At 44.3% G+C, this 26,361-nt stretch overlaps 1 protein-coding gene across 1 annotated transcript in view; it reads left to right on the top strand.

The window, feature by feature from the left end:
• frem1b (Fras1 related extracellular matrix 1b) overlaps positions 1 to 26,361 on the top strand; it is a 139,618-nt gene that overhangs the window by 40,687 nt on the left and 72,570 nt on the right. Inside the window, 9 exon segments of the mRNA XM_034141012.1 lie at positions 1,416 to 1,583; positions 1,785 to 1,993; positions 15,071 to 15,164; positions 17,418 to 17,670; positions 17,782 to 17,976; positions 22,087 to 22,133; positions 22,135 to 22,276; positions 22,365 to 22,561; positions 23,003 to 23,228. Coding sequence (XP_033996903.1) covers positions 1,416 to 1,583; positions 1,785 to 1,993; positions 15,071 to 15,164; positions 17,418 to 17,670; positions 17,782 to 17,976; positions 22,087 to 22,133; positions 22,135 to 22,276; positions 22,365 to 22,561; positions 23,003 to 23,228 — 1,531 coding nt within the window.

Raw genomic sequence — 26,361 nt, forward strand, 5'->3', positions numbered from 1 at the left:
CAGCAATGTTCCGGTCTGACAGCGCTCAGCTCTCTGCTGCAGAGAGGAAGAGACAGATCACCGCTCTAAACACAGTCAAAAATCGTACATCCAAAACGGAATGAATATAGCCTAATTCATTATTATCAATACGTTAAGTCTTGTTCATTGTTTTTCACTTTTATTAAATGTTTGATATTTCCGGCACAGACCCTTTCATACCAGCAATGTGTGATAGAAACAACAGGAACTGCGACAGCATAAATATGCAAACCCAAACCTACAGTTAAACTTCACTGCTGGAGAAGAGAGCTCAAAGGGGGTGGGAGAGCTGTGGCTGATGGCCCATTAGGTGTGTAAACAAAGAGAGTCACACACAGCTGATCACCTACTGAGAGCTGCCGAGTTTCATTCAGACTATTTAAAAAAACAACGGTCTGATTTTATCAGTGCAAAACAATGAACTCAATGTGTGATTGTTATAGCAGTAATATTAAACAGTAATAATACAGTAAACTATTAACACTGTAAATACTATTGTTTGCCTAGAGGTTTATTTTTAATGGAGCCTCATCATCTAACCGTGGTTAGATGATGAGGCTCCATTAAAAATAAACCTCTTTTTAGTGAATTACTGAGTTTAGGCACGTTAATAAAGTTTTAATGAAGTTGACTACAGCAAATTCATATTTGTTAGTGCTTTCATGTCAATTCGGCGAACATATGATACATTAAATGATTGTGGGGATGATGATTAAAAATCGTTTGTTTGAGCCGGGCTGCATTTCCTGATGAAAAAACAAACCAATTGTTTTTGTAGTTGTAGCTTTGTAAACACCAACGTGTATTAAACAACATTATTTTGTTAAATATAAACATGGTGATGTTTGGTAAATGATGACATGTCTCTTATTTAGCACATAATATGATCCTATCCGTGACATATCAACTTAACAAAGATCCGCTATAGTAATCAGACATAAATCTATCAGCTGTTTATTTCACATGAGTTCCAGTGTGGCAGCTTTTTAATCACTGCTCCCCCTGGTGGATTCATGATCCATTGCAGCTGGTTTCATTATAATTTATCAAGGGGGCGTATCAAGTCTGAAACGTATTCACTACGTCATGCGGGGGGTTTTCCTTTCAGCGAGGATCGACTCTGTGCCGATCACGGCCCCACTGCGCTAGGGACGCGCAAAATTAGGTGGTACATCTGTACACTACTTGAGATAATGTACATAGCTATTTTCTGTTCCAAAAAACAGAATTTGTAAAAGTGTTGCGAGGTGGTTGCTAGGTTATATTTTTCAGGACCTTTGTGGCTGAGAATCAGACACACTCTTTTGGAATACGTATAAGGTTGGGTGGTTAGGAAATTGAATTTGCTTCAGCTTAAAACTGTATAGAAGAGAAGTGTTGTTGTGTTCCTGCAGCACGCAGTGAACCACAGGAAGGTGGCCTTCATGCCTCCAGTAGAGGACATCGGTCCAGATCCACTGTTTCTCCAGTTTGTCTTCTCCGTCAGCGACCACCATGGCGGAACCATCTCCGACCTTGTCTTCAACATCACCGTCATCCCTGTAGACGACCAGGCGCCAGAGGTCAGAGGTCAAACACAGGTCAAACCACTGTAGTGCTGGTTTGAGCATGGGATGGGTTATGGGAATAAACACTGGATTTGATGTCATATAATAATCTCTGACTGAATGACCATTATAATTAACATGCAGTAAACTCATTTTATAATTAATAATTCAATCCGTTTTGAATATATAGCTTTGTTGGTTGATCCTCTGTGTCAGGCTTTCACCAACCTGCTGCGGGTGGAGGAGGGTGGAGGGGCCTTTGTGACTGAGGAGCATCTCCTGGTTCAGGACCGGGACAGTTGGGAGGAGGTTCTGAGGGCCGAGGTTCAGAGAACGGCTGGCCATGGCAGGCTGGAGCTGCAGGGCCGCACGCTGCTGCAAGGACACACCTTCACCCTGCAGGACCTGAGGGAGCGCAGACTCAGGTCAGACACAGTGTTGGCATGAAGAGATTATGACGGGCCCCTGATGGCCCCACCACCAACTCTACATATGAGCAAGACAGAGTTTATAGGGTTTAGCCTTGTTTTTTCTGTTTTATGTCACTTGTAGGGCTGCTCAATTAATCGTATTTTAATCGCAATTACGATTATGGCTTGCAACGATTACGAAAACAACGTAATCGAAATAAAACGATTCTTTTTTTATTATTATTATTACTTTTATTTTTATTTTTTCAAATAAAATATTTTTTTTATTGGTTTTTCAGTTGAATTATACTTAAAGTTCAGGGTAATCAACTGTTAAAAACATCATGTTCACATTTTCTTTCTCCAATAAATTGATGTTTTCAAAGTAAATGGATAATCGTTTTTAATAATCGTGATATCAATTATTGACCCAAATAATCGAGATTATGATTTTTGCCATAATCGAGCAGCCCTAGTCACTTGCTAGTTATTTTGACTTTATTTCTTATCGTTTTGTGTGAGTTTGTGGTTGATTCACTTCTTTGGTCAATTTGATGTCTGTTGTTTGTCCCATTTTATGTTTCTTTGTATTCTTTTATGTCCTTTTCTGATATTGTGTGTGCCTTTCTGGTTGTTTAGTGTCTTTGTGGTCGATAGTGTGCCTCTTTGTTTTCATACTGTGTATTTATGGCCTTTTTGTGTCTCGTTGTGGTCATCGTTACTGGAAATATTCTTCGAACAGTAGCTCACTCGGTAAGGATTTGGTTTGGAGGGTTAGGATTAGAGTGAGGGTGACTGGTTCAAGTCCCAATTGGACCAAGCAGGGCAATATTCACTAACTCAGCACTGTGAGGTCTTCTTGAGCAGGGCATCAAACCCCACACTGCTCCGGGCCCCTAACCATGGCAGGCCCCTTGCTCTGACGCCTCTCAAATGAATGCATGTGTTCAATTTTGAAACAAAAGACAACATTCATTTTAGCTACCTTTTGTTTTTTTTATCTTAACAGAGCCTTCGGATTCAGCCTTCTGAAAACAAAAAAAGCCATAGGTTTTGATAAAGATCATTTATTATTTAAGCTATGACATGATGTGCCACTGTGCCGCATGGCTTGGCGCAGTGGCACATCGATACGTTTATGATAGATACACAGCAAAAACCACAGTGTACAATGTACTCTATAAGAGTACATTTAACACCAGTTTCGGGGTGTATATAGGTCCAAGAGTTTGGTGTTCTCTGAACACTGTCAAAAGAGTAAAATATAAACTCCAAATAAAGAGTTAGATTTGAACACTTTGGGAGTCAAAATATACTCTATAACTGGTACTTTTTTGACACTGTTTGAGTGCTTTCCAACACGTGCAGTGTATACCTAGAAGAGAGTTAAAAATGTACGCTGATTATTCAACACTTTGAGAGAGAAAATGTACTCCATGGTCATTTTTCATACTGTTTCAGTGCTGTTTAGCTGGTGTACACCAAACAAACAATTTTGTGGTGAATCATTAACACTTCAGGAAATAAAGTACATGCAGATTCTTGAAAACATGCATTTATTTTGATTTTGATGTGTTTTAAATATAACATCTAATCAGTAGCAACATCAAACAACCCACAAAATACATTGGTCAAAGGTGGAAATGTGTGTACATTTGCTCATTAGGCCTCTTTAGCCTGGGGAAACACTCCTGTTACAACAAATGGACAACGTGGAATACCATAAACTAGTGCTCTCATGCAAAAGTGCATTTTGCATGATAGGTCCCCTTTAAAGTGCAAAATGCACTTGTGTACGTCTTTTATACATGAATATGTGTCCCCGGTGTTCCAGGGAACTCACCAAGTGTCAGAAAACACAACCCTCTCTCTTTTCCTCCATACCCAAATCTCTAAAAACGGGGCAGCAACGGATCTGATACAGACTGATCCAGATTTGAACACTTTCCTGACGTCAGGACGGAGGAGCTCCGCCTATATGGCCAACTCTCCACCTATCAGGGGAATGAGAGGTTGCTGTGGCATGGAAACAGCATGGTAACATGACGCTCGTAACTCGGCCCCCTCCTTTGCAGGGGGGCGTGGTCAGCTGCAGCGCATGCAAAGACAGGGGTGGAGGATAGCAAAATAGAGCGAAATGAGGCATGGCTAAAATGCATGATCTGTTTGGTATTTTGAAAAAGAAAACGTATAAATATACCTTATATAGGTATGGCCCTACAATATATTATTCAAATATAGCATGATAGGTCCACTTTAACTTAAATCATATGAAAACTTCCTCCACAACTGGTGGAAATTGGTCTATTGCACATGTACAGTACCAAATGTAGTGCAAAGTTAGACTTAACTGTTAACAGCATTATATCAGACGGGAGGCGAGAGCTTAGAAATCATTCAACCTACATTTGCAGGAAACAACGTCTAAGGAATCTTAATATTTAATAAAACTATGAATGTTTTATATCCATGTAACGGGAAGAAACTCAGCTAACTGATCTTTTAAAAAAAAAAATTCAAAAAAAACCCCACAATGCTAACACTCAGCCTCTGAATTATCCACGAGTGAAAAAAATGTAACCTAAAACTGCACCTAAACTCACTCATAACTCCCTTATTACTTATCCTAGATGCACAGCCAACCCCTCGTTTTGCATCTCCTGGAGACACAGAATCTGTGTAAAAAAACCTCAACACTCAGTGATAAACATTTGCGACGCTATAAACGAAAGCGTACATCATAACATGTGGAGCTAGGTAGCTAGAAACGCTAACATGGCTTAACTTGGTCAAAACTGGTCTTCAATGGCATTAAAACGATAAAAAAACGATGCTGCAGTTAATCCATAGGTTAATCCAATGTGTCTGTGTCCTCTTTGAAATGATTTCTGATAATCCATATGCAACAAAACTGCTTTTTCGTTTCCAAATGTCAGAGCGAGAGATCGGTCCACTCTGCTGCAAAATTACATGCGCGCAGCCCCCACCTTTTCTCTTCACAACGTGTGTGTGTGGGGGACTCCCCCTTCGATTCTATTGGCTCTAACGGTCAGAAAGAGGTGTCAACCATCCAAATCGACCAAGGGGGGCCAGAGATATGGAAAAAAAACAATTTCCACCCAAATCACCTCAGAGGTGGGGTGGTTTTGGCTAAACCTCTCTAAAAAGGTCAAATGTCACTTGTTTTGCATCAATCTTGATACAGGGTACTTATTATATGTTGTACTTTGGATTCCTAAAGCTTTTAGTCTACTAACCCATCATCCAAGGGTAGTTTTCACTATAAGTAAAAAAGAATATTTGGACGGACACTATAATTTACAGTTTTTTACTATGTAAAATCTGAATTTTCTTTAAAATAAAAAACATCTATATTGATTCTGACACTTCTACATCCAACTCACAGATGTAACCTTGCTTTGATAAAAGAAATTATTCATATAACCCTTTTAGAAGTTAAGTTGTAGTCATTTGTTTTGGGCATGTCATTTTCGAGCCTGAAACATGAAAAACAGGCTTGGTGCTTAACAGGTTAAAAAGTCTTAAAAAGTCTTAAATTTGATAATCTGAATTTAAGGCCTTAAAAAGGTCTTAAATATGACCAACAAATAAGAAAGGTCTTAAATATGATTTAGAAGGTCTTAAAAATGATCGGATCTGAAAGGTACTTCTGTGTTGCGATAGCGTCTAAATGTGTTTTGGGGGAAATGTCCGGGCTGCAAAGTAACCAGTACGGTAATAGCCTTTCAGTTCCCCCCCAACAATTTGTATTTAATTAAATCAACATGGAACCAGTAATAACTAACTTTGTTTCCTCCCGGCCCCTTATCGGAGAACACCCAGCTAGTAACCAAGCAACCAAGCTTCAGCTAGCGGCAGTCAGAAACTCATGTATCTTCGAATCTACTTACAAATTAATATGGGGAAGTGTCAGTTCAACCGTATTTGGTTGGAAAACATCGAATTTAGTGCTTGGTTGAAACCAGTGGAGGGGAACGTGTTTGAAGCCCGCTGCACCTTTTGCTAAATAAATTAGCGTTTGTTTTGCTAATGTAGCGTTAGCTAGTGCAGCGTTAGCTAGTGCAGCAGCTCCCGCAACAACACCGGGGGACCTCCGGGCGACGTTTGGGTGTACGTCAACCCTAAAAGCGGAGGTGCTGTTGACGCTAAATACCGTAGTTAAACACCTATCATACAACAGCAACGATGAAAGATTGTAGCCAAGGCAGCAGAGCTCTGAATATAGCTCTTGTCACTCTCACACACACGCACACGCACACGCACACGCACACACACACACACACACACGCACTAGGGCTGCTCGTTTATGGCAAAAATCATAATCACGATTATTTTGGTCAATAATTGATATCATGATTATTAAATACGAAACTTCATTGACTTTGAAAACATCCATTTATTGAACTTTAAAACAAATAATAATTTGAACAGTATCTTTTTAACTGTTGATTCCCTGAACGTATAATTCAACTGAAAAACCAATCCAAAAATAAATTAAATGATACATTTAAATAAATAATATCAAAATAATAAATGCCAATAAACAAGATCAACAAATATTTTGGAGCGCACTTCCACAAGCTACTAAACATATATAAATATGATAAATAAATTAGACTAAAATTAATTAGATCAAATATGTTCTAGTGCACTGTCACAACCTAGCAAAGCAAAATAATCGTTTTTTTCGATGATGTTGTTTTCGTAATTGTGGCAGGCCAAAATCGTAATTGCGATTAAAATATGATTAATTGCACAGCCCTAACACACAGACACACACACACACACACACTTTTTGTCTAACACGCTAACACAGTTATGGACTGTTATGCTGTTATGTTCAGTCATTGTTCTTATGTTGAACATGAATACATTTACTTTGTAGGTAATTATGGGACGTATTTCTTCTTTCATAGCAATTTCCTTCATACTTTATTGCCGTGAAATAGGTCTTAAATTCTATTCAAAGTGGTCTTAAAAAGGTCTTAAAAAGTCTTAAATTTGAGTTGGCGAAACCTGCAGGAACCCTGGAAAGAGGAGCGGTTTTCCGCCTGAGTCAGTGTGAATGAAGCCTAACAATTAACACGGGAGAAATACATCTTTCGATGTCAGAATAACGTTAATCTGATTGACTACGGCTAACGTTACCACTACAATAACGTCACAAATATTCTACTTGCTAACGTTATCGTTTTTAGTTGTTTAGTTATACAAATTAAAACAAGAAGACAAATATGAATATTCAGAATTATTCACTTGGTGTCTACTTACCTAACGTTACCGTCCTGCGGAGAAATGTTGCCGTGTTCGATCCATGGCTGTATTGTATAACTCTTGCATCAATCTGAAACGGTCACGGTCGCGCTTTTCCTGGAGAATATTTTCAAAAAGCCGAGGGTCACGAGGCTGCATTAAACCAATGAGAAGGCGCGGCCTATCTGATGACGAATCGAAACCTAAGATCAATGTGGACCAGACAGACTCAATGCAAAAATATACTTTGAGGGAGTCCATCATCCCAGAATAAACACTACACAAGTCAACACCAACACCACACCAAGAAACAACACCAAAGAGAGGTTCTGGTGCACTCTGAGAAGTGTACTTTATGTCCATTCTACTCCAAAGTGTAAACATTTCTACTCTGGTCATCAGTACTCTGGGATTTTAACACTTTGGTATTTGCCAAACAGCGGGCAGCACTGCAGCGGTCGGTAAATGCCGCTGAAACACATTAATAAACAATGAACCACGGCACTCTGGAGAAAAGTACAAGGGTTGAGAAGTAGTTATTTAATTGAATCTGGCTTCGTATGATTAAAAGCAACACGATCATCGACCCAATGCCGTTGGGGAGAAAATCAGCGACGTAAACGGTGACGTCATGATGCAGCAGCGGCAGCACCAGTCGGGCTCTGGGCGGTGTGAACAAAACGGGGGCTGAAAAGAAAAACCGGTTCCGAACCAGAAAAGCTCTAGAGGAGCTAGAACGGGAACCGCGTTGGTGTGAAAGGGGCAAGAGAGGAGGCACTCGGTGAGCTGCATCGAGCGATCTCTAACCAGCAGACAACACAGCCAGACAGCCTTCTCATTGTCGCTGGGGACTTTAATCATGCAAACCTGAAAATGTTCATGCCAAACATGTATCAACATGTTGACTTCCCAACAAGAGAAAATAATACTCAACCTCAACAGCTTCTTCGCATGCTTTGAAGCACAGAACAGCACACCTGCGCAGAAAACAACGCCTCCACCCAATGACCAGGCTATCTGTCTGTCCCCAGGCAGTGTGTGTTACGGTTTTGTATTTATGTTTTCATTTTCCACCTTTTGTTTTGAAATGTTTGCCTCCTTGTGTCTTCTCTGTTCCTTCTTCCTGTGTTTGCCTTCCTGTCATTAGTTCCCCTGGTGTGTCTGATTGTCTGATTGTGTTCACCTGTTGCCCTTGTGTTTCTGCCTCTCTTACCCCAGCTGTGTCTTGTCTTGTGATTACCCCTCCCTGTATTTAGTCTTGTCTCTTCCTGTGTTCCCCTGTCGGTTCATTGTTGGTTTTTCCTGTCTTCCTCCATGTCAGTCACGGTTGTCTCTCCTGTCTCCCTCCATGTGGGTCACGGTCAGTTTTTTGTACAACCCATTTGTTTCATGCCTTGTTTTGATCAGCTTTTAAAATAAAGCTCGCTTTTTGTTACGAGACCTGTTACCTTTTTGATAGTCTGCATTTGGGTCCTACCCTTCCACGCCATCCTAACAGAATGAACCGACCAGCTTTGGACTCAGCAGACTCGGATCGTTTTGCTCTACAGGCAGAATGTCTTGGGTACTCTCTGGAGTACATTTTTTATACCTGGAATGGCGCCTCTTCTAGACGTGGTAGAGAGGCTGCGTTGAAGGAGGCACGTCAGGAGGTTGCTCGCCAGCCCTGGCTTAGGAGCATGTTGCCTGAGTGGCTACAACTTTTCACAAGTAGTCCTGAGGACTTGTCCGAAGCCTCTAACCCTTTCCTGGGGTATGACCAGGCCTGGGGAGGCCCACAGATCCTCCAAAGAATCTCTAGGAGACGCAAGACCAAGATTCCAGCCCGTGCTCCAGTGGTTCCAGCTCCATTCTCTGGCCCTTTTTTGGGATCCCGCCTGGCGTTTGGAGGTCCACGGAGCCTCCAGGGGGCCTCGGAGAAACGCAAGGTCGGGAGGCCGGCTCGTGGTCCAGTACCGGCCCACACAGCCATGGATCCGTGCACCAGTACCGGCCCACACAGCCATGCTTCCGTGCTCCATTACCTGGCTCACACAGCCAGGGTCCAGGCTTCTGTTCCGTGCCCAGCAGCCATAGTCACTGCTCCAGAACCGGACCTTACAGTCATGTTTCCGTGTTCCAGTGCCGGTCCACACAGTCATGGTACCGTGCTCCAGTACCATCCCACACAGCCATGGTTCCGTGTTCCGGTTCCGTGCCCAGCAGCCATGGTTCCGGCTCCAGAACCGGCCCATACAGCCATGGTTCCAGCCCCAGTTCTGGCCCCAGCAGCCATGGTTCCGGCCCCAGTTCTGGCCCCAGCGGCCATGGTTCCGGCCCCAGCAGCCATGGTTCCGGCCCCTGTTCCGGTCCCAGCAGCCATGGTCCCGACTTCAGTTTCGGCTCCATTACTGGCTCCCCGGCCGACGCCAGCCCCCCGTGTCCTGTCGGTGGTCCGGCCGACTCCAGCACCTCGTGTCCTGTCGGTGGTCCGTCCGACTCCAGCACCCCGTCTCCTGTCGGTGGTCCGGCCGACTCCAGCACCTCGTGTCCTGTCGGTGGTCCGGCCGACTCCAGCACCTCGTGTCCTGTCGGTGGTCCGGCCGACTCCAGCACCTCGTGTCCTGTCGGCGGTCCGGCCGACTCCGGCACCTCGTGTCCTGTCGGTGGTCCGGCCGACTCCGGCCCCCCGTGTTTTGTCAGTGGTTCGGCCCACTCCAGCCCCTCGTGTTCTGTCGGTGGTCCGGCCGACTCCAGCACCCCGTGTCCTGTTGGCTCTATGGCCGACGCCTACCCCATGTCCTGTGATGTTGGAGATTCCGCCGACTACTCTTCTGCCGGGGGTCCTGCCAACCCTATGTCCTGTGCTGTTGGAGGTCCCGCCGACTACTCTCCTGCCGGGGGTCTTGCCAACTCTATGTCCTGTGCCGTTGGAGGTCCCGCCGACTACTCTTCTGCCGGGGGTCTTGCCAATCCTATGTCCTGTCCCGTTGGGGGTCCCGCCGACTACTCTTCTGCCGGGGGTCCTGCCAACCCTATGTCCTGTGCTGTTGGAGGTCCCACCGACTACTCTCCTGCCGGGAGTCTTGCCAACTCCATGTCCTGTCCCATTGGGGGTCCCGCCGACTACTCTTCTGCCGGGGGTCTTGCCAATCCTATGTCCTGTCCCGTTGGGGGTCCCGCCGACTACTCTTCTGCCGGGGGTCCTGCCAACCCTATGTCCTGTGCCGTTGGAGGTCCCGCCGACTACTCTTCTGCCGGGGGTCCTGCCAACCCTATGTCCTGTGCCGTTGGAGGTCCCGCCGACTACTCTTCTGCCGGGGGTCTTGCCAATCCTATGTCCTGTCCCGTTGGGGGTCCCGCCGACTACTCTTCTGCCGGGGGTCCTGCCAACCCTATGTCCTGTGCTGTTGGAGGTCCCACCGACTACTCTCCTGCCGGGAGTCTTGCCAACTCCATGTCCTGTCCCATTGGGGGTCCCGCCGACTACTCTTCTGCCGGGGGTCTTGCCAACCCTGTGTCATGTGCCGTTGGGGGTTCAGCTGTGGGTCCTGCCAACCCCATGTCCTGTCCCGTTGGGGGTCCCGCCGACTACTGCTCCGCCAGGTTTCCTGCCAACACCAGATCCTGTCCTGTTGGGGGTCCCGCCGACACCTGCTCCACCAGATTTCCTGCCTACACCATGTCCTGTCCTGTTGGGGGTCCCGCCGACACCTGTCCCGCCGGGGGTCCTACCAGCTCCATGTTCTGTTCTGTTGGGGGTCCCGCCGACACCTGTCCCGCCGGGGGTCCTGCCAACTCGGTGTCCTGTCCTGTTGGAGGTCCCGCCGACACCTGTTCCACCGGGGGTCCTGCCAACTCTGTGTCCTGTTCCGTTGGAGGTCCAGTCGACACCAGCCCTTGCTCCATCCGGGGTCCCATTGACACCAGTCCATGTCATGTCCAGGATCCCGTCTACGCCTGTTCCGTCGGCTCCGGTTCCTGTCTGGCCGACAACGGGTCCTGCCCGGCCTCCGGAGCTGTCCCGTCAGCGCCTTCCTGCCCGTCCTCCGGAGTTGTCCCGTCAGCACCTTCCTGCCCGGCCTCCGGAGCTGTCCCGTCGACGCCTTCTTGTTCGCCCTCGAGCCCGGCCCCTGAGTGCCGGGGCCTTCGCCCTCGAGCTCGGCCCCCTGATTTCCCCAGCTGTGGCCTTCGCCCTCGAGCCCGGCCTCCTGACGCTTTCAGCCGCTGCCTTTGCTCTCATGCCCGGCCCCCTGAGTTCGCCCGCTGTGGTCTTCGCCCTTTTTTGAACTCTGCCTTGCCCCCGGGCCGTCCGCCCGAGACCCCCCTCCTTGATCTCTGCCTTGCCCCCGGGCCGTCCGCCCGAGACCCCTTCCGGGTCCTCCGCTGTGCCCCTGGGCTGTCAGCCCAAACCCGTCCTCCAGACCCCCTCCACCCACCCTGCTGGAATTTTTTTGACTTTTGGGGTTTTCTTGGGACGTCTGGAATCCGTCCCTTGAGGGGGGGGTTCTGTTACGGTTTTGTATTTATGTTTTCATTTTCCACCTTTTGTTTTGAAATGTTTGCCTCCTTGTGTCTTCTCTGTTCCTTCTTCCTGTGTTTGCCTTCCTGTCATTAGTTCCCCTGGTGTGTCTGATTGTGTTCACCTGTTGCCCTTGTGTTTCTGCCTCTCTTACCCCAGCTGTGTCTTGTCTTGTGATTACCCCTCCCTGTATTTAGTCTTGTCTCTTCCTGTGTTCCCCTGTCGGTTCATTGTTGGTTTTTCCTGTCTCCCTCCATGTGGGTCACGGTCAGTTTTTTGTACAACCCATTTGTTTCATGCCTTGTTTTGATCAGCTTTTAAAATAAAGCTCGCTTTTTGTTACGAGACCTGTTACCTTTTTGATAGTCTGCATTTGGGTCCTACCCTTCCACGCCATCCTAACAGTGTGAGGAGCACACTGCTAAGGATTAACCCCCGGAAAGCTTCTGGGCCTCACAACATTCCTGGTCGTGTGCTAAAGGACTGTGTAGCTGAGCTCACAGATGTCCTCACAGACATCTTCAACATCTCCGTGAGCCAGGCTGTTGTTCCCTCGTGCTTCAGTCATCACCTTCCTGCTTCAATGACTACCGCCCCGTAGCGCTGACTTCCACCATCATGAAGTGCTTTGAGCGGCTAGTCATGAAGCAAATCAAATCTGACCTCCCCCCCTTGCTGGACCCGTTTCAGTTTGCATACCGAGCAAAGCGGTCCACTGAGGATGCAATCTCCTCTGCTCTCCACCCAGCCCTCACCCACCTGGACACTAAAAACTCTTATGTTAGGATGCTGTTCATAGACTTTAGCTCAGTGTTCAACACTATCATCCCCCAGCAGCTGGTTTGTAAACTAACAAACCTGGGCCTCAGCCCCTTTCTCTGCAACTGGCTACTGGACTTCTTCAATGCCAGACCCCAATCTGTACGGGTCTGCAGGCACCATCACACTGAGTACGGGGGCGCCCCAAGGATGTGGGCTCAGCCCCCTGCTCTTCACCCTGCTGACCCACGACTGCACGCCCACCCACAGCTCCAACCACTTCATTAGGTTTGCAAATGACACAACCATGGTGGGTCTCATCAGCCACAACGACGAGACCCACTACAGGAGGGAGGTGAACCAGCTGGCCACGTGGTGCATAGACAACAATCTTTTTTTCAATGTGGAGAAAACAAAGGAGATTGTTGTTGACTTCAGGAGAACCTCAACCCCCACCCATTGATTGGTGGTGCTGCTGTGGAGCAGGTGAGCTGTACCAAATTGTACTGCGTTACCGAAAAATGTAATGTGTTACACCCAACTCTGCATCAGAACAAATCCAACCCCCTTAACCACCTGCCTGGAGGAGATAAAGGCGTGGATAAAGCACAATTTCCTTCAATTAAGCAGCTCCAAAACTGAAGCCATTCTAGTACACACTCCACATCAGGTTAATTAATGCTCCATCACTTCACATCACAGCAGCTTCTCCGCTCAGAACATTCCACTCTCATCAACAGTCACCAATCTCGGTTTTAAAATGGATCCTCATCTGACCTTTGAGGACCACATCAAACAAATATGCCAGACCTCCTTCTACCACCTCAGAAATATCGCTAAACTTCGCCCCACACTCACTCTGTCAGAGGCTGAAAAGCTTGTCCACGTCTTTGTCTCCTCCAGGCTTCACTACTGTAATACACCCGGGATTCCTAGCAAGAATATCCAGAAGCTGCAATACATCCAGAACAGCGCTGCTAGGATCATGATGAGAGTGCGAAAGTACGTAAACATCACACCCATCCTCAAATCATCATCCCGGTCTCACTATGAAATCTCCCTTTTCACCCATCAGTGCATTCATGGAAATGCTCCATCGTACCTCAGAGAACTGCTCACCCCACAAACCTCCACAAGAAACCACCGTTCTGGAAAGGCTAACCTCCTCCATCCCCCCAGGACCAAGCTCAAAACCATGGGGGCCTTCTGCTCTGAGGACCCCACACACTGTGGATGCTTTTAAAAAAGAAGATAGTTTATTTACTTTAACATTTAAATGTATTATTATTATTTAATTAGTCTGGAACAATGAAGTTATGTAAACAAAAAAATGTATTGATGATTTTCTGCAGTCTAAATGGGATCAAAGCTGTGTGAATATCTCCGCTGGTACTGCAGCTTTTTGACTGGATGGTAGTGGAGTTTCTGTTTACGGTTCCCCACAGTAACATACACTTACTGTAGAACTCAGGAAGAAATAACACATTCATTCAGCTTTGTGTTTTACATGTGGATATTTTATTGTGGGGGTGTCAGTTACCATGGTCCCTGTGTGAGTTCATCTCTGTACCCACAAATCTTTCCCAACTGTGGATCTCAGTATTCCTGTAACTCATGCAGCCTGAGTGCACTCGAACAAAGCAAAACAAAATATTTGTAATATTAATTGGCACCTGTGGAAAAAATGGAATTATTACAATGTAAATGTTCAAAAAAAAAAGCTAAATTTGGCATGTCAAGCCAATCAAGAGTTAGACAGCTTGAAGTTATGTGTGCTTTTTGATGATATGGAATTTAAAAATATAGTGTGTATATATATACTGTTCTTTAATTTGCAGTTATTGTATTTGAGTACCATCCTAAAAGATTGACGTCTAGTTTGATCTTTTCAGTTTGATACAAATCTAAATTACAAACAGACGTTCTTGGTCCAGTTAAGCCTGAATCATGACACAGTGTGTTTCCAGTGTGAACACATTTTTTTGGGGGGTTGAGGAATTCAGACCAATTACAGGAAGTTCTGGCAGACTTTTGTCAGGACCGGCATAAGAAGAACAACAAAACAAAATGAGCTGCTGTAGCACACAGGAATAAAGGAAAATAAGGAAAAACACACACTTTTACCTGACAATTCAACATTTTTCATTACATTCAGAGGCGTATACGTCATTATTATCGGGGGTCACTATTCTATAAGGATGGGAACCACTGGCATAGGTTTGTAATGTAATGTTCTTTAATGTGCACACATCATTGCAATGTGAAGCCAGAACTAACCGGATAAAATGTATACAATGAAACAAAAACATGAACCTTTCACGTGTAAAAAGGCACCTGTTTGTCTGTGACCTTAAAAAAAAGTTTGTTTTTCAAATAAGTACAGCAGTTAACTAAAGAGGGAAATTAGCATATCTGCAAACTGTGTGAACTGATATATTTGTGGCCTATTTAAAAAAGTCCTCCATCGACCGTCCACCTCTGACAAACAGCTGTAAAACTAAATTGATCTTGGGTGTACTGACAGACGTACATACTGATGCTGGTTCTTTGTGTCGCAGGTACATACACGATGACTCTGAGACCACGGAGGATGAAGTCCATCTGAAGGTGACGGACGGCCTGAACTCAGCTGACGTCGTCCTGGCCATACAGGTAGACTTCCTGCGGCCATCATCATTCAACATCCTATGAGATATCTTCCACTTAAGATATCCTGTCTATATCGCACAACCAAAACTTTAAATCACTTCAACTAAACACTATCTGTTAACAGGCACCATACTGAAGAAGGGTAGCAAAATGAATTAGTTATAAGAATCCAAATCAGAATTCCTTTATTCTTCCAACAGAGGTGAAATTTAGATTGTTACAGCAAGAGCATAGAGACAAAAAAAGAAAACACTATACACTAAGGCAGGGGTTTTCAAAGTGTGGGAAGGTGAGCCTCCCCTCAGAGAACATATGAACAGCCGCGCCCCCCCCTCCCAATTATTATTGCTATTATTATCATTATTATTATTATTATTATTATTGTTGTTGCTATAATGCAGGGGTATTAAATTGCATTTCAAAGAGGTCCAGTAAGAGAACATGTCATTAAATGCTCTGTTTTCGCTGTCTACCTTCCGCCATTTGAAATTATTCCGACTGTTTCTCTCCTCTTGTCTCGTCTCTGTGAGTGTGTTTGAATCTATCGTGCTGACTCACTGACTGCACCGATTTGATTGGCTGAGTAGCGTCACCTCCTTAAAACATTAAACAATCACTTTTTAAAACCTTTTTATCTTTATGTTTTAAACATATTGTATAAAACTCCCCCACTACTTGGACTATTCCTTGCACCCCTCTAGAATAAGCCCGAATGGTCTCAACCATATTGCATCAGTAACGTGCACTTGTTGACTTGTTATAACAAGATCGCAAGGACACTGGTAGCGATCGTACAATTGAGTGTTCAGTTTGTGTGTTGAGGAACATGCGTGTCCGTGCATGAAAATATACCACACACCCAATTACAATAGCATGTTCAATTCACTACCCTAGAAGTTAATAAAGTTGTTAAAGTTGTAACAGCCTGTGGACAGCCGTTCTTCCTTGCATGTCAGTCGCCGACACCTTCTAGCTGCAGCACGACCCGTATATTTTCGCACGCCGTGTTCTCAACACATATCTTTTAAACATTTTTAACATTTTAACATGTATCGTGGATACATCCTTATATGCTCCCGGCAACACACTGAACGTCAACTTTGCCTCCTTATTACACTCACCCCTACTTTAGTGGGAACAATGAGTCTGCGTCTTTGATGCACACAGGAATAAACGCAGATCATCCTCTGGCTGCAGCCTTGACCGGCACTTCCTTTGATCAAAGTCAATGCGGAAAACCCCCACTCACACAGGTAGGTGGAAGTGAAGGGAATGAGCACTTTTACAGCCTGTTTGGCGAGGTGGGGGAACTCGGTCTCCACAGACAGCCAAAAGTGTGCAAGTGTCACTTTACTCGTCTTTTTCTCGTTATTATTTTTTCTCACGCTGCGCCTCCCCTGAAGCTCTCTGGCGCCCCCCAGGGGAGGCGCGCCTCACACTTTGAAAACCGCTGCACTAAGGCATGCACATAATGCTAAAATAAAACTTACACAATTACAATTTAAAACACATTCAGATAGAGAAGATAAGTAGCAGTAAGAGTATTTATAAAAAAGTGTTGTATGAAGAAAGTAGTGTGATAGCAGCAGAGGTATTACCAGATCTTTGTTACAGTATTAAAAAGTCTTACTAAGAAGGCAGCCAGTAATAATACGAGTCATAGAGAAGTATTACATATTGCACAACAGGGTTTTATTTGTCTTTGTTGTTGTGTGTGGGGGGGTCTACCGTGGGCCATGGTTGTTGTACAGTCTGACCGCTGCAGGAACGAAGGACCTGGGGGGGGGCAGCCTTTCACTGAAGGAGCTGAACAGTGCAGACAGGGTGTACTGGAGGGGGGTGGGGGGGTGTCATGTTGTCCAACAATGATGACAACTTAGCAATCACTGCCCTGTCCCCCAAGTCCTCCACAGTGTGACCCCCCAGGACAGTGCTGGCCTTCCTTACCAGTCTGTCCAGTGTCTTCCTGTCAGCAGCCGAGATGCTGCTGCCCCAGCAGGCCAAACCATAGAAGATGGCCGCCACAGAGTCATAGAAGGTCTGCAGGAGGGCCCCCTGCACCCCAAAAGTTCTCAGTCTCCTGAGCGGACAACAAAAAGCTTTTTATAAATTATGTATAAATCAAAAATGTTTCCATTTCCTTAATCAAGCCTTGTTTCTAACTAACAAACAAACTACACTGTATGATAAATGAATGCTTTGTCTCTGATTTTGAAGTCACCATAGTTCTAATGATTCCTCTCCTACTGTCCCCAGGTTCTGCAGATGAACGATGAACCTCCCCAGCTGGGTGGGGGTCTACGGGGGGAGCTGAGCTGCCAGGAGCGGGGGCGGGTCCAGGTCACGGTGGACTACTTGTCGGCCACAGATCGGGACAGCGAGGACTCCAGGCTGATGTACATGCTGGCTCGGAGGCCTGGCAGGGGGGAGCTGCAGCGAGACGGGCTGAGCGTGGACAAGTTCTCCCAGCAGGACCTGCTGCAGGGACACGTCTACTACGTCCACACTGGTGAGAGAGCGTCATGGAACAGAACAATGCTCATTTCATCAGGTCACTTTTTTGTGTTATGGTTGTGTCAGTTTCCCCAGATACAGAACACATTGTTGGCTTGTGTGTCAGGAGGAGAGATTGGACCTGATCCAGTGGTTGACATTGTCACCCTCATCATCTCTGACGGGGAGGCCGGAGGAACAGATGGCTGTTGCTACGGAGATGCCCCTCCCCCACCAGTGCCTCTTCATGGTACACTTCCTGTGTACGACCTTAACATCACCATTCTTCCTGTCAACAATGAAGTCCCATCTATCACTCTGGGTAAGATTCCTGTCACATGTAACAGCTGAGTTTGAGGATGTGAGGAACAGTTTATTTGTTGGCTGCTGTAAGAGGAAGTCTTCCGATCTTTTACTTAAAGGTCACCTATCATGCTATTTTTAGGCAATAGCATAGGTCTCAGATATATAAAAATATATAAAAGACATGTTTATGAAGTGTTTTGCTCAAAATACCAAACAGATCACCCATTCTAGCCATACATGCCTACAAATTCTGAAGTTTTTGCCAATCCGATCAGAAATGTAAGAAAACCATGGATTTTTGGATCTTCAAAGAGCCCGATTACAATGGCCAGACAGACAAACAATTACATTAAATCATTGGAAATCGACGATCAGGCTTGATATATGGTTAAATATAGCAGTAGGCGATCAATGTCCATAGATGAGAGTAAAATCTACGTCACTTTACGGCCCCGCCCACTTTTGGGGGAAACAACGCTGTCATTTGAATGGCGATCAAGCCTGAAGCCACAGAGCTCTTCTTTTACTGTCCTTTTTTCTCAGAGGAAGTACAGAAACACTGAACTCTGGATTTGTTTTAATGTTTTGAGGTGCAATAAACGACACAGCAGCTTTTTGGCATGATAAAACAATTATTTTCAGCCTTGCTCATGAGAGGCTGATTTTAATTTAACCATATATCGAGCCCGATTGTCGATTTCGAATGATTTAATGTAATTGTTTGCCTGACTGGCCATCGTAATCGGGCTCTTTGAAGATCCAATTTTTATTTTAACATGGTAAGCTGGAAAATAAGGTCTGCATATGAAACATGTTGTGCCTATCTAAAACAAATCAAATAGTAGGCTTACTAGCTCCTACAGGCTAAAGCAACTAAAATCTCTCACCAGCAAAATACCGCGACAGTTAAATGCCATTTTACGTTTCATTACTATACGATACACTATTTATTATCCTTATAGTATAACTATTTCGGCGATTAAATCAAATTAAATTATATTTGATGCAACTTTGGTTACATTTCCATGACTTTTCCAAAACTTTGGGAAAGATATTGTTTTCCATAACTTTTCCAGGGCCTGGAATTTGCATTTTGAATTTCCATGAATTTTCCAGGTTTTTAATGACCATAGGAACCCTGAAGTATAATCAGGAAAATGTAGTTCAAATATTACCACAATAAAAGGTCCCAAGTGACTCTTATTATATTCTATTATATCAAAAGACATAAATAATAATAATGCCATTTTATTTTGCTGTTATATTTGGTTGATGTTGGGCTTATTTTAAACTATTAAGAAAAAATGATTTCCATTATGGATCAATCTGAGGTTTGTTAAAATAGTGAGAAATGACACACAATTACCAAGAGCCCAAAGAGACATCTTCCCAGTGTTAAAGCCAAACCTCAACATTAGTAACGTTACATAATCAATTTGAAAAGGAAAAGCGGTAAACTGTAACATTATTGATTGATTTTACATAATGTAAATTCATTATGAATTCAAACCATCAAAATAAGTTTCAGCTATTTGTATACACTGTTGTGTAGTTTAATTAATAACAAACATCATATTTTATAAACTGTTAAGATGTTTTTTGTATAAAATCTTTTTTTTGTCAAGTAACTAAAGCGTATGTAGCATAAGGAGAAAAGTACCACAGATCTAAGACGAGTAATGATTTTTTGTTGCATTGAACCACTACCATATTTTAGCTAGATTAATTATGAGTTATTGTTATAAACTGCTTTATCCTGACAAAAGATGTGATCAAATAATATCAAATATTTGTATGTCTTTCCCATCATAGTAAAATGCTTTGGCCCAAAATAATTGCAAAACAGGTATTCATTTGCATTTGTGTTTCCCTTCCGTACAATCAGCAAAAATTGCAAAATGAGTTGCAATAGTATGTAAGACAAGTATTTAGACCACATTTAAATTGAACTATGCAAAGATCCCTAAAAGCTAAACAACTAAAACCCTTAGGACAACCCTTAAAGTGGACCTATCATGCTATATTTGAATAATATATTGTAGGGCCAGACCTATATAAAACATGTCTGTGAAGTATTTTTTTCAAAATACCAAACAGATCATGCATTTTAGCCATGCCTCATTTCGCTCTATTTGCTCTTTTCCAGCCCTGTTTTTGCAAGGGCTGATTCTGTGAGAAGTCTTCTTCGCTGCTTTTGTGGCAGACTACAGCGCCACTTACAGGCCTGGCATATGTACTACAGCGTCTCCAGCGCTTTCGAACGGCAATGGCCGTGGCCCAACCCCCCATTCCCCTGATAGGTGGAGAGTTGCCGATATAGGCGGAGCTCCCCGTTTCTGACGTCAGAACAATTTAAAATCTGTATCAGTCTGTATCAGATCCGTTGCAGCCCCGTTTTTAGAGATTTGGGTATGGAAGAAAAGAGAGAGGGTTGTGTTTTCTGACACTTGGTGAGTTCCCTGACACACTGGGGACACATATTCATGTATAAAAGACGTACAAAAGTGCATTTTGCATGATAGGTCCCCTTTAAAGTAGTTTTTATGTTGTTCCATAACGCGAACATCCAGTTTCTGTCGCCTTTTCATTCAAAGTTAAAATACTGATACATAATATCTGCAAAACATCTCAACAATTTTTCATTGATTCTACCTAATTATACCTCCTTATTCCTACCTCCATAGGGAAGCATATTTCTAGAAACTTCCTGAAACTTGGAGCTAATGTATCTCAATTATTAATTAAACAATTTTTTTGAAAAAACCTTTTGTCAGCATGTGTGTTTTTCCTTGTCCAGAGTGTCATTGTTTGCAGATTGCATTAAGGGTAATTCTGGTGTGTGTGTTTGTGTGTGTGTTGTTGTCACCCTTCGGCAGGGCTGACGAAGTTGACACTGACGTGTTTTAAGTTAAATCTGCTGGTATAACAGAAACACACAGAACCACATGCTGGGTGAGATTATCACTCTCCTGTGTGTGTGTGTGTGTGTGTGTGTGTGTGTGTGTGTGTGTGTGTGTGTGTGTGTGTGTGTGTGTGTGTGTGTGGTGTGTGTGTGTGTGTGTGTGTGTGTGTGTGTGTGTGTGTGTGTGTGTGTGTGTGTGTGTGTGTGTGTGTGTGTGTGTGTGTGTGTGTGTGTGTGTGTGTGTGTGTGTGTGTGTGTGTGTGTGTGTGTTGTGTGTGTGTGTGGTGTGTGTGTGTGTGTGTGTGTGTGTGTGTGTGTGTGTGTGTGTGTGTGTGTGTGTGTGTGTGTGTGTGTGTGTGTGTGTGTGTGTGTGTGTGTGTGTGTGTGTGTGTGTGTGTGTGTGTGTGTGTGTGTGTTGTTCCCAGGAGAGAGTGAACCTTCTCAGAACCAAAGCAGAAAGAGGCTCATCCCTCGGTGACAATGTCTACTAGCCTTTCGCTAGCCGGATTACTGAGGCAATACCAGCGGCAGGATAACTCTCTAATCCTAGAATATCTACCCATTAATTCGCACCACCCAGCAGTGCAGGGTGTGTATGGGGGTGGGGGTGGTTAGGTGGTGGTGTTTCTTGGTTTAATTCATTAGCAGTGAATAAAGACTCATTAGCAAGGCGGAACACGAGGAAACCAGCTTTACCTTGTTTTATATCTTAGTTCATCAGCAAGATCCAGGACTGTTTATCATTGTGCTAACACACATTTCCACAATTGATACATACACATACTGTATACAATTATTACATAAACCGGGATTATTGGCAGTATGGACACAGGTCCAAAGGTGTTTCTGCTTGTTAATTAACATGGTGTAAAGGAAGATGGCCCGCCCAAGTGTTGGATTCATAAGCTGCTAACAATGGGCTGGAGGAATGGATGGGTAATAATGATCATTTTATTTAAATAGATTACATTTTTTATAGACATTTATTTTTTTATCCCAAAAATAATAATAACAATGTAATACTTACAATAAGTGAATCTTAAAGAGTTTTAAAGGACAATACTGATACTCTACTACTTTATTCTGCCATTATCTGCATCTCTTCTTGGCTTTTGCTATCAGCAAATGTACAAACTATTTGCGTGTCTTTAAAGTTTTTCTTCCGTTTTTTGTGAAAATAAGCAATAAAATATGGTGGATTTATGTCATTGTTGTGTGGTGCAGGTGCGTCCATGTTGATGGTGGATGAGGGCTCTTCTTCCTGTCTTTGTGGGGGGGGTCCTGGCAGCCTCAGACCCTGACAGCCCCCCCGATCAGCTGACCTTTCACCTGGAGACTCCACCCCTGCACGGCTACCTGGAAAACACCCTGCCGACGTCAGGCTCCGAGAAGAGCAACGTAGGAGTCAGAGTTGGTCAGTGTGTGTGTGTGAGTGTGTGCATGTGCGTATGTGTTGAGCATTTACCTGACCTTACCCTGGCGTATTTATTTGTTTTTCCTAGAATCCTTCAGTCTTGTCCACCTGACCATGGGTTTAATCAACTACGTCCAATCAGAAAGCAAAGGGGCGGAGCCAACTATCGACCAGATGTCCATCAGTGTAAGTGATGGGTTGCACCGCTCCGCCCCCGTCCCCTTTTACATCATCATCAGTCCAACCAATGATGAAACGCCTTCCCTTCTGCTCGCCAACTTCACGGTACGTGCACCTCAAGACTAACTTTTCTTATTTTGTTTCTTTTAAGACAAATGTTTACCTTAACTTTATCTAACCTTATTAGTTTAGTAATGTCAGCCAATACTCTGCTCATGTCTATAGCAAGCTAATGTTGCTAAAATGTTTACATTAAGCTTTTTGATTTTATTTTCCTGCACTAACGTTAACTTCTTTGCTTACGTTTACAAACGTATAAGTTAGGTTAAGGGTAAGAAGGAGTATTGTTGACATTGGTTTAAATAGTGTAGGCCACAAACCTAATACTGGCAAGGAAACATTATTTGCATAGAAGCACGATAAACGCACATGAGTTTTACAAAATGGGTCCTCTGATGGAGGTCGGCCTGGACCTGAAACATGTTTTCCTGAATCCAGCCTCATGGGGCGCTCTGTGGAGTTATCCCCATTCTTCATCTCCTGCAGGTGAACGAGGGCGGGATGAGGGAGCTGACTCCGTCTATTCTGAACGGTTTTGATCTGGACTCCCCCCTGGACACCCTGACCTTCACGGTGGTGCAGCCGCCGGCTCACGGGAGTCTGATCAACGGCATCTACGGCTCGGAGAAGAGCCGCTACACGGACAAGGGAGCGGAGCTGCTGCAGAGGAGCCTCCCCATCACCTCCTTCACCCTGCAGGAGCTCCAACAAGGTGAGAGGGAGGCCAATCAGTCACTGTGACAAATAGTTATATCACCATATAGTGCCACATTCTCTAAAGGTAGATGTTTCTGTTCCACCGTAGTTAATTCAATTTGATGTTGAAACTTATTTCTGCAAATAAATGCATGGGAGAAAAATAACAACTGACAGGGTGATCACGGAGCCTGAGACGAAGCGGAGGATCTTGATCAGCCTGAAGTTATTTTTTCAATAATGACCGCCTCGCTGCACATTATTACGGTTATTACACTGTCACCAAACTAAAGACTTGACTCCCTATATTAATTGAAATTATTTGATTGCATCCACTTGAAAAAAGAAACTCCGTTCCACGACGATGATGATTGTGGAATATGGAAATTGTGCAATTGGCAGATAAGCAGCAATGAAACTTGAGAATAGCTAATCATTTATCAAGTTCCTTCAAAACATTACTATGAGTCTCACAGCCTCAGTCATAAGGCCAGAATCTATTGGTATACAAATGGTTGTAATTGTGGCAACACATATTTGTGTAAATACTACGTATGTAAACTATAGAGATTGCTCTGCGCGCACCCCCTGAAATTGTAAGATTGCTACGTCTTTCCCCCTACTAATTTCTATTGACCAGCGTCCATGTGAAGTTATTGTCAACTCTCACGCGGTGAAAACAGTATTTCCGATCTCTGCCTTTTCTTAGTAACTAAGGTGGTTGCTAGGGACGCAGCTCTTGCTGGCCTGGCAAACCAGGGTCCATCCCATTGGATAACAGAGAATTTTACACCCGGAAGCAAGTATTGTCCTCACTGTCGATTGATTTCACAGTGATATCTGCTCTACTCATCAACTAAAAGACACCCGTTTGTCCTGTTACACAACATTGATTGGTTAAATTGTGTACAATGCTTTTGTGTTTTCCCCTTTTGATTCTGAGAAACAAATAGTTTTTTCTGAGTTTTGGATAGCCGAAGACCCTACACTACCCATAATCCTCAGCTATCGTTGTGAAGAAGACCCCAGTTAATGAGACAACAAGCTCGATGAGTGAATGCGCAATGCACATAAAGATATTAATGATTTTCATTGCATTAAAGAATGTAAATACTGAGTTGAGAGAATAGTCAGGGGTTTTAGGTGATGGGAGACACATTGCATGGCTGGCGCTGCAATGGGGCTTATGTTTGCGACCACGATGTGTTTTTATTCTGCTGTTTAAGTGTAGGGTTATTCTGAGTCAATTAGTTACTCAACTCAGTGAATATTTTTTTTTTTTTGATAATTTATTATCAGGTGTAGGCCTCAGGCCTTCTCAAAATAAACAAATCCAAATAAAATATATGTGCTTAGTTCTACTTCCAGATCAGCACCTCATCACAACACTAACGGAACGTCTACACAGCAGCGTTAAAAAAATCTTGGAGGTGGGCGTATCTGAAGCTTGAGGATTTTTTGCGAGCAACCAATCACATGAATCTCCCGCCCGCGACATACGAAGCAAAAAGCCCGAAGTAAACTGGATATAAACTCCCAAAACAGGCGAAAACCTACCACTGTCTCTGCCACCTCCCTCCATGCCTGGCTCCTCCGGTTTATATCCCGGTAGGTAAATAGGGACTGGTCATAAAGCACCGGGTGATTCCCTACCGCTAATTTCTCCTCCATTTTTTGGAATATGAGGAAATGACCTGCGGTATGTCTCTCCCAGCATACACGCCGTTTGATTGGCTAGAGCTTGAACTGTCAGATTTGCGTACACGGGATTTGATTGGCTGACGCTTCCACCTCAGCCTCAAAAGTTGAACATTGTTCAACTTTGAATCCTGAAAATCCTGAAAATCTCCGCTCGCCTGCCCACAATGCAGTTCGGCGAAAAGTGAGGGAAAGTGACGTCACCCCATTCAAAGTGAATGGGCAGAAGCGTTTCAAGATTTTTTTAACGCTGCTGTGTAGACGTTCCGTAACTCTTTTATATTTCTTTATGTACATTTTGACATGTATTTTGAGTATGCTAACTTGTACATGTACTTGAGTACAAAACTCTAGTAGATCTACTCTTTTTGTAATGTTTAATTATACTGCTACACGCAGTACCCTTATTTTGGTATACCTGATCTGGAAACCGGAAGTAACAAGCTAGGAGGTTCAGGCTTGACGAGGTTAGTAAAAAGAGTTGACGCTAGAGACGGAGAATAAAGACGGCAACTTCCCTTACAACGTGTGTACATGGATTTATTGAACAGACTGCAAGTTACAACCCTTTTAAACGCATATGAGTTTTTCAAAATGGGTCCTCTGATGGAGGTCATCTGATGGAGCTGTACAGCTACACTATTTTATTTAAGTTGTGAAGGCAGGGTTCGAGTTATGTGGGAGCCAATGGGAGCTCAGCTCCCATTGGCTCCCACATCCCCAGCTGTAGCTCCTGTAAGGGAGGTGGCTAGTGGGCATGCGCAGATGAGAGGGATGAACCGAGTGCTATCTAAAGGAAAGCGCTATGCGGGTACAGGGACATTATGGCCGGCGTATTGCTGTCAGAGAACACACTACGCCTAGAGCAAAGACTCCAATTAATGCAGTTTACCGTAGTGGTAAAGGCTGCATTATGGCGGAGCCCGCACTCACACAAGAGCGCGTGGCGGTGCGTTCAGGGACCTTAGTAAAAACACACTACGCCTATAAAGACTCCGATTAATGCTGTTTACCGTAGTGGTGAGAACAGCATTATGGTGGAGCGCGCGCTCACACAAGAGCGTGAGGCGGTGCGTTCAGGTACCTCAGTAAATAATCGGCCCTTTCTGTGTCGACCCTCCATGGGCAAATCTTCCATTCATGGGGAGTTTTGCGGCGGAACGGGTCACCAGAGAGTATCACGGCTTCATAGCTGCGGCCCCACAGCTGAGGGCTTGTCCATAAACACAATGTTATGGGGAATGGAAACTCAGCTGTGTACTGACAAGGTGGATGGACAGGACGCTGAAACGGGGCAATTCACTCCAGTTTTGCAGCATCCCACCTCCTTTTAGGGGCATGCGAGAGGTAAATCTGTCTTCCCAGGAGGAGATGGGTTTCCTCTCAGCAGAGATTCAGGCTCTGGTGCAGAAGCAGGCTGTGTCTGTTGTGCACCCTCAGCACAGAGAAAA

Source organism: Trematomus bernacchii, unplaced genomic scaffold, assembly GCF_902827165.1.
Source record: "Trematomus bernacchii unplaced genomic scaffold, fTreBer1.1, whole genome shotgun sequence".
Taxonomy (NCBI): domain Eukaryota; kingdom Metazoa; phylum Chordata; class Actinopteri; order Perciformes; family Nototheniidae; genus Trematomus; species Trematomus bernacchii.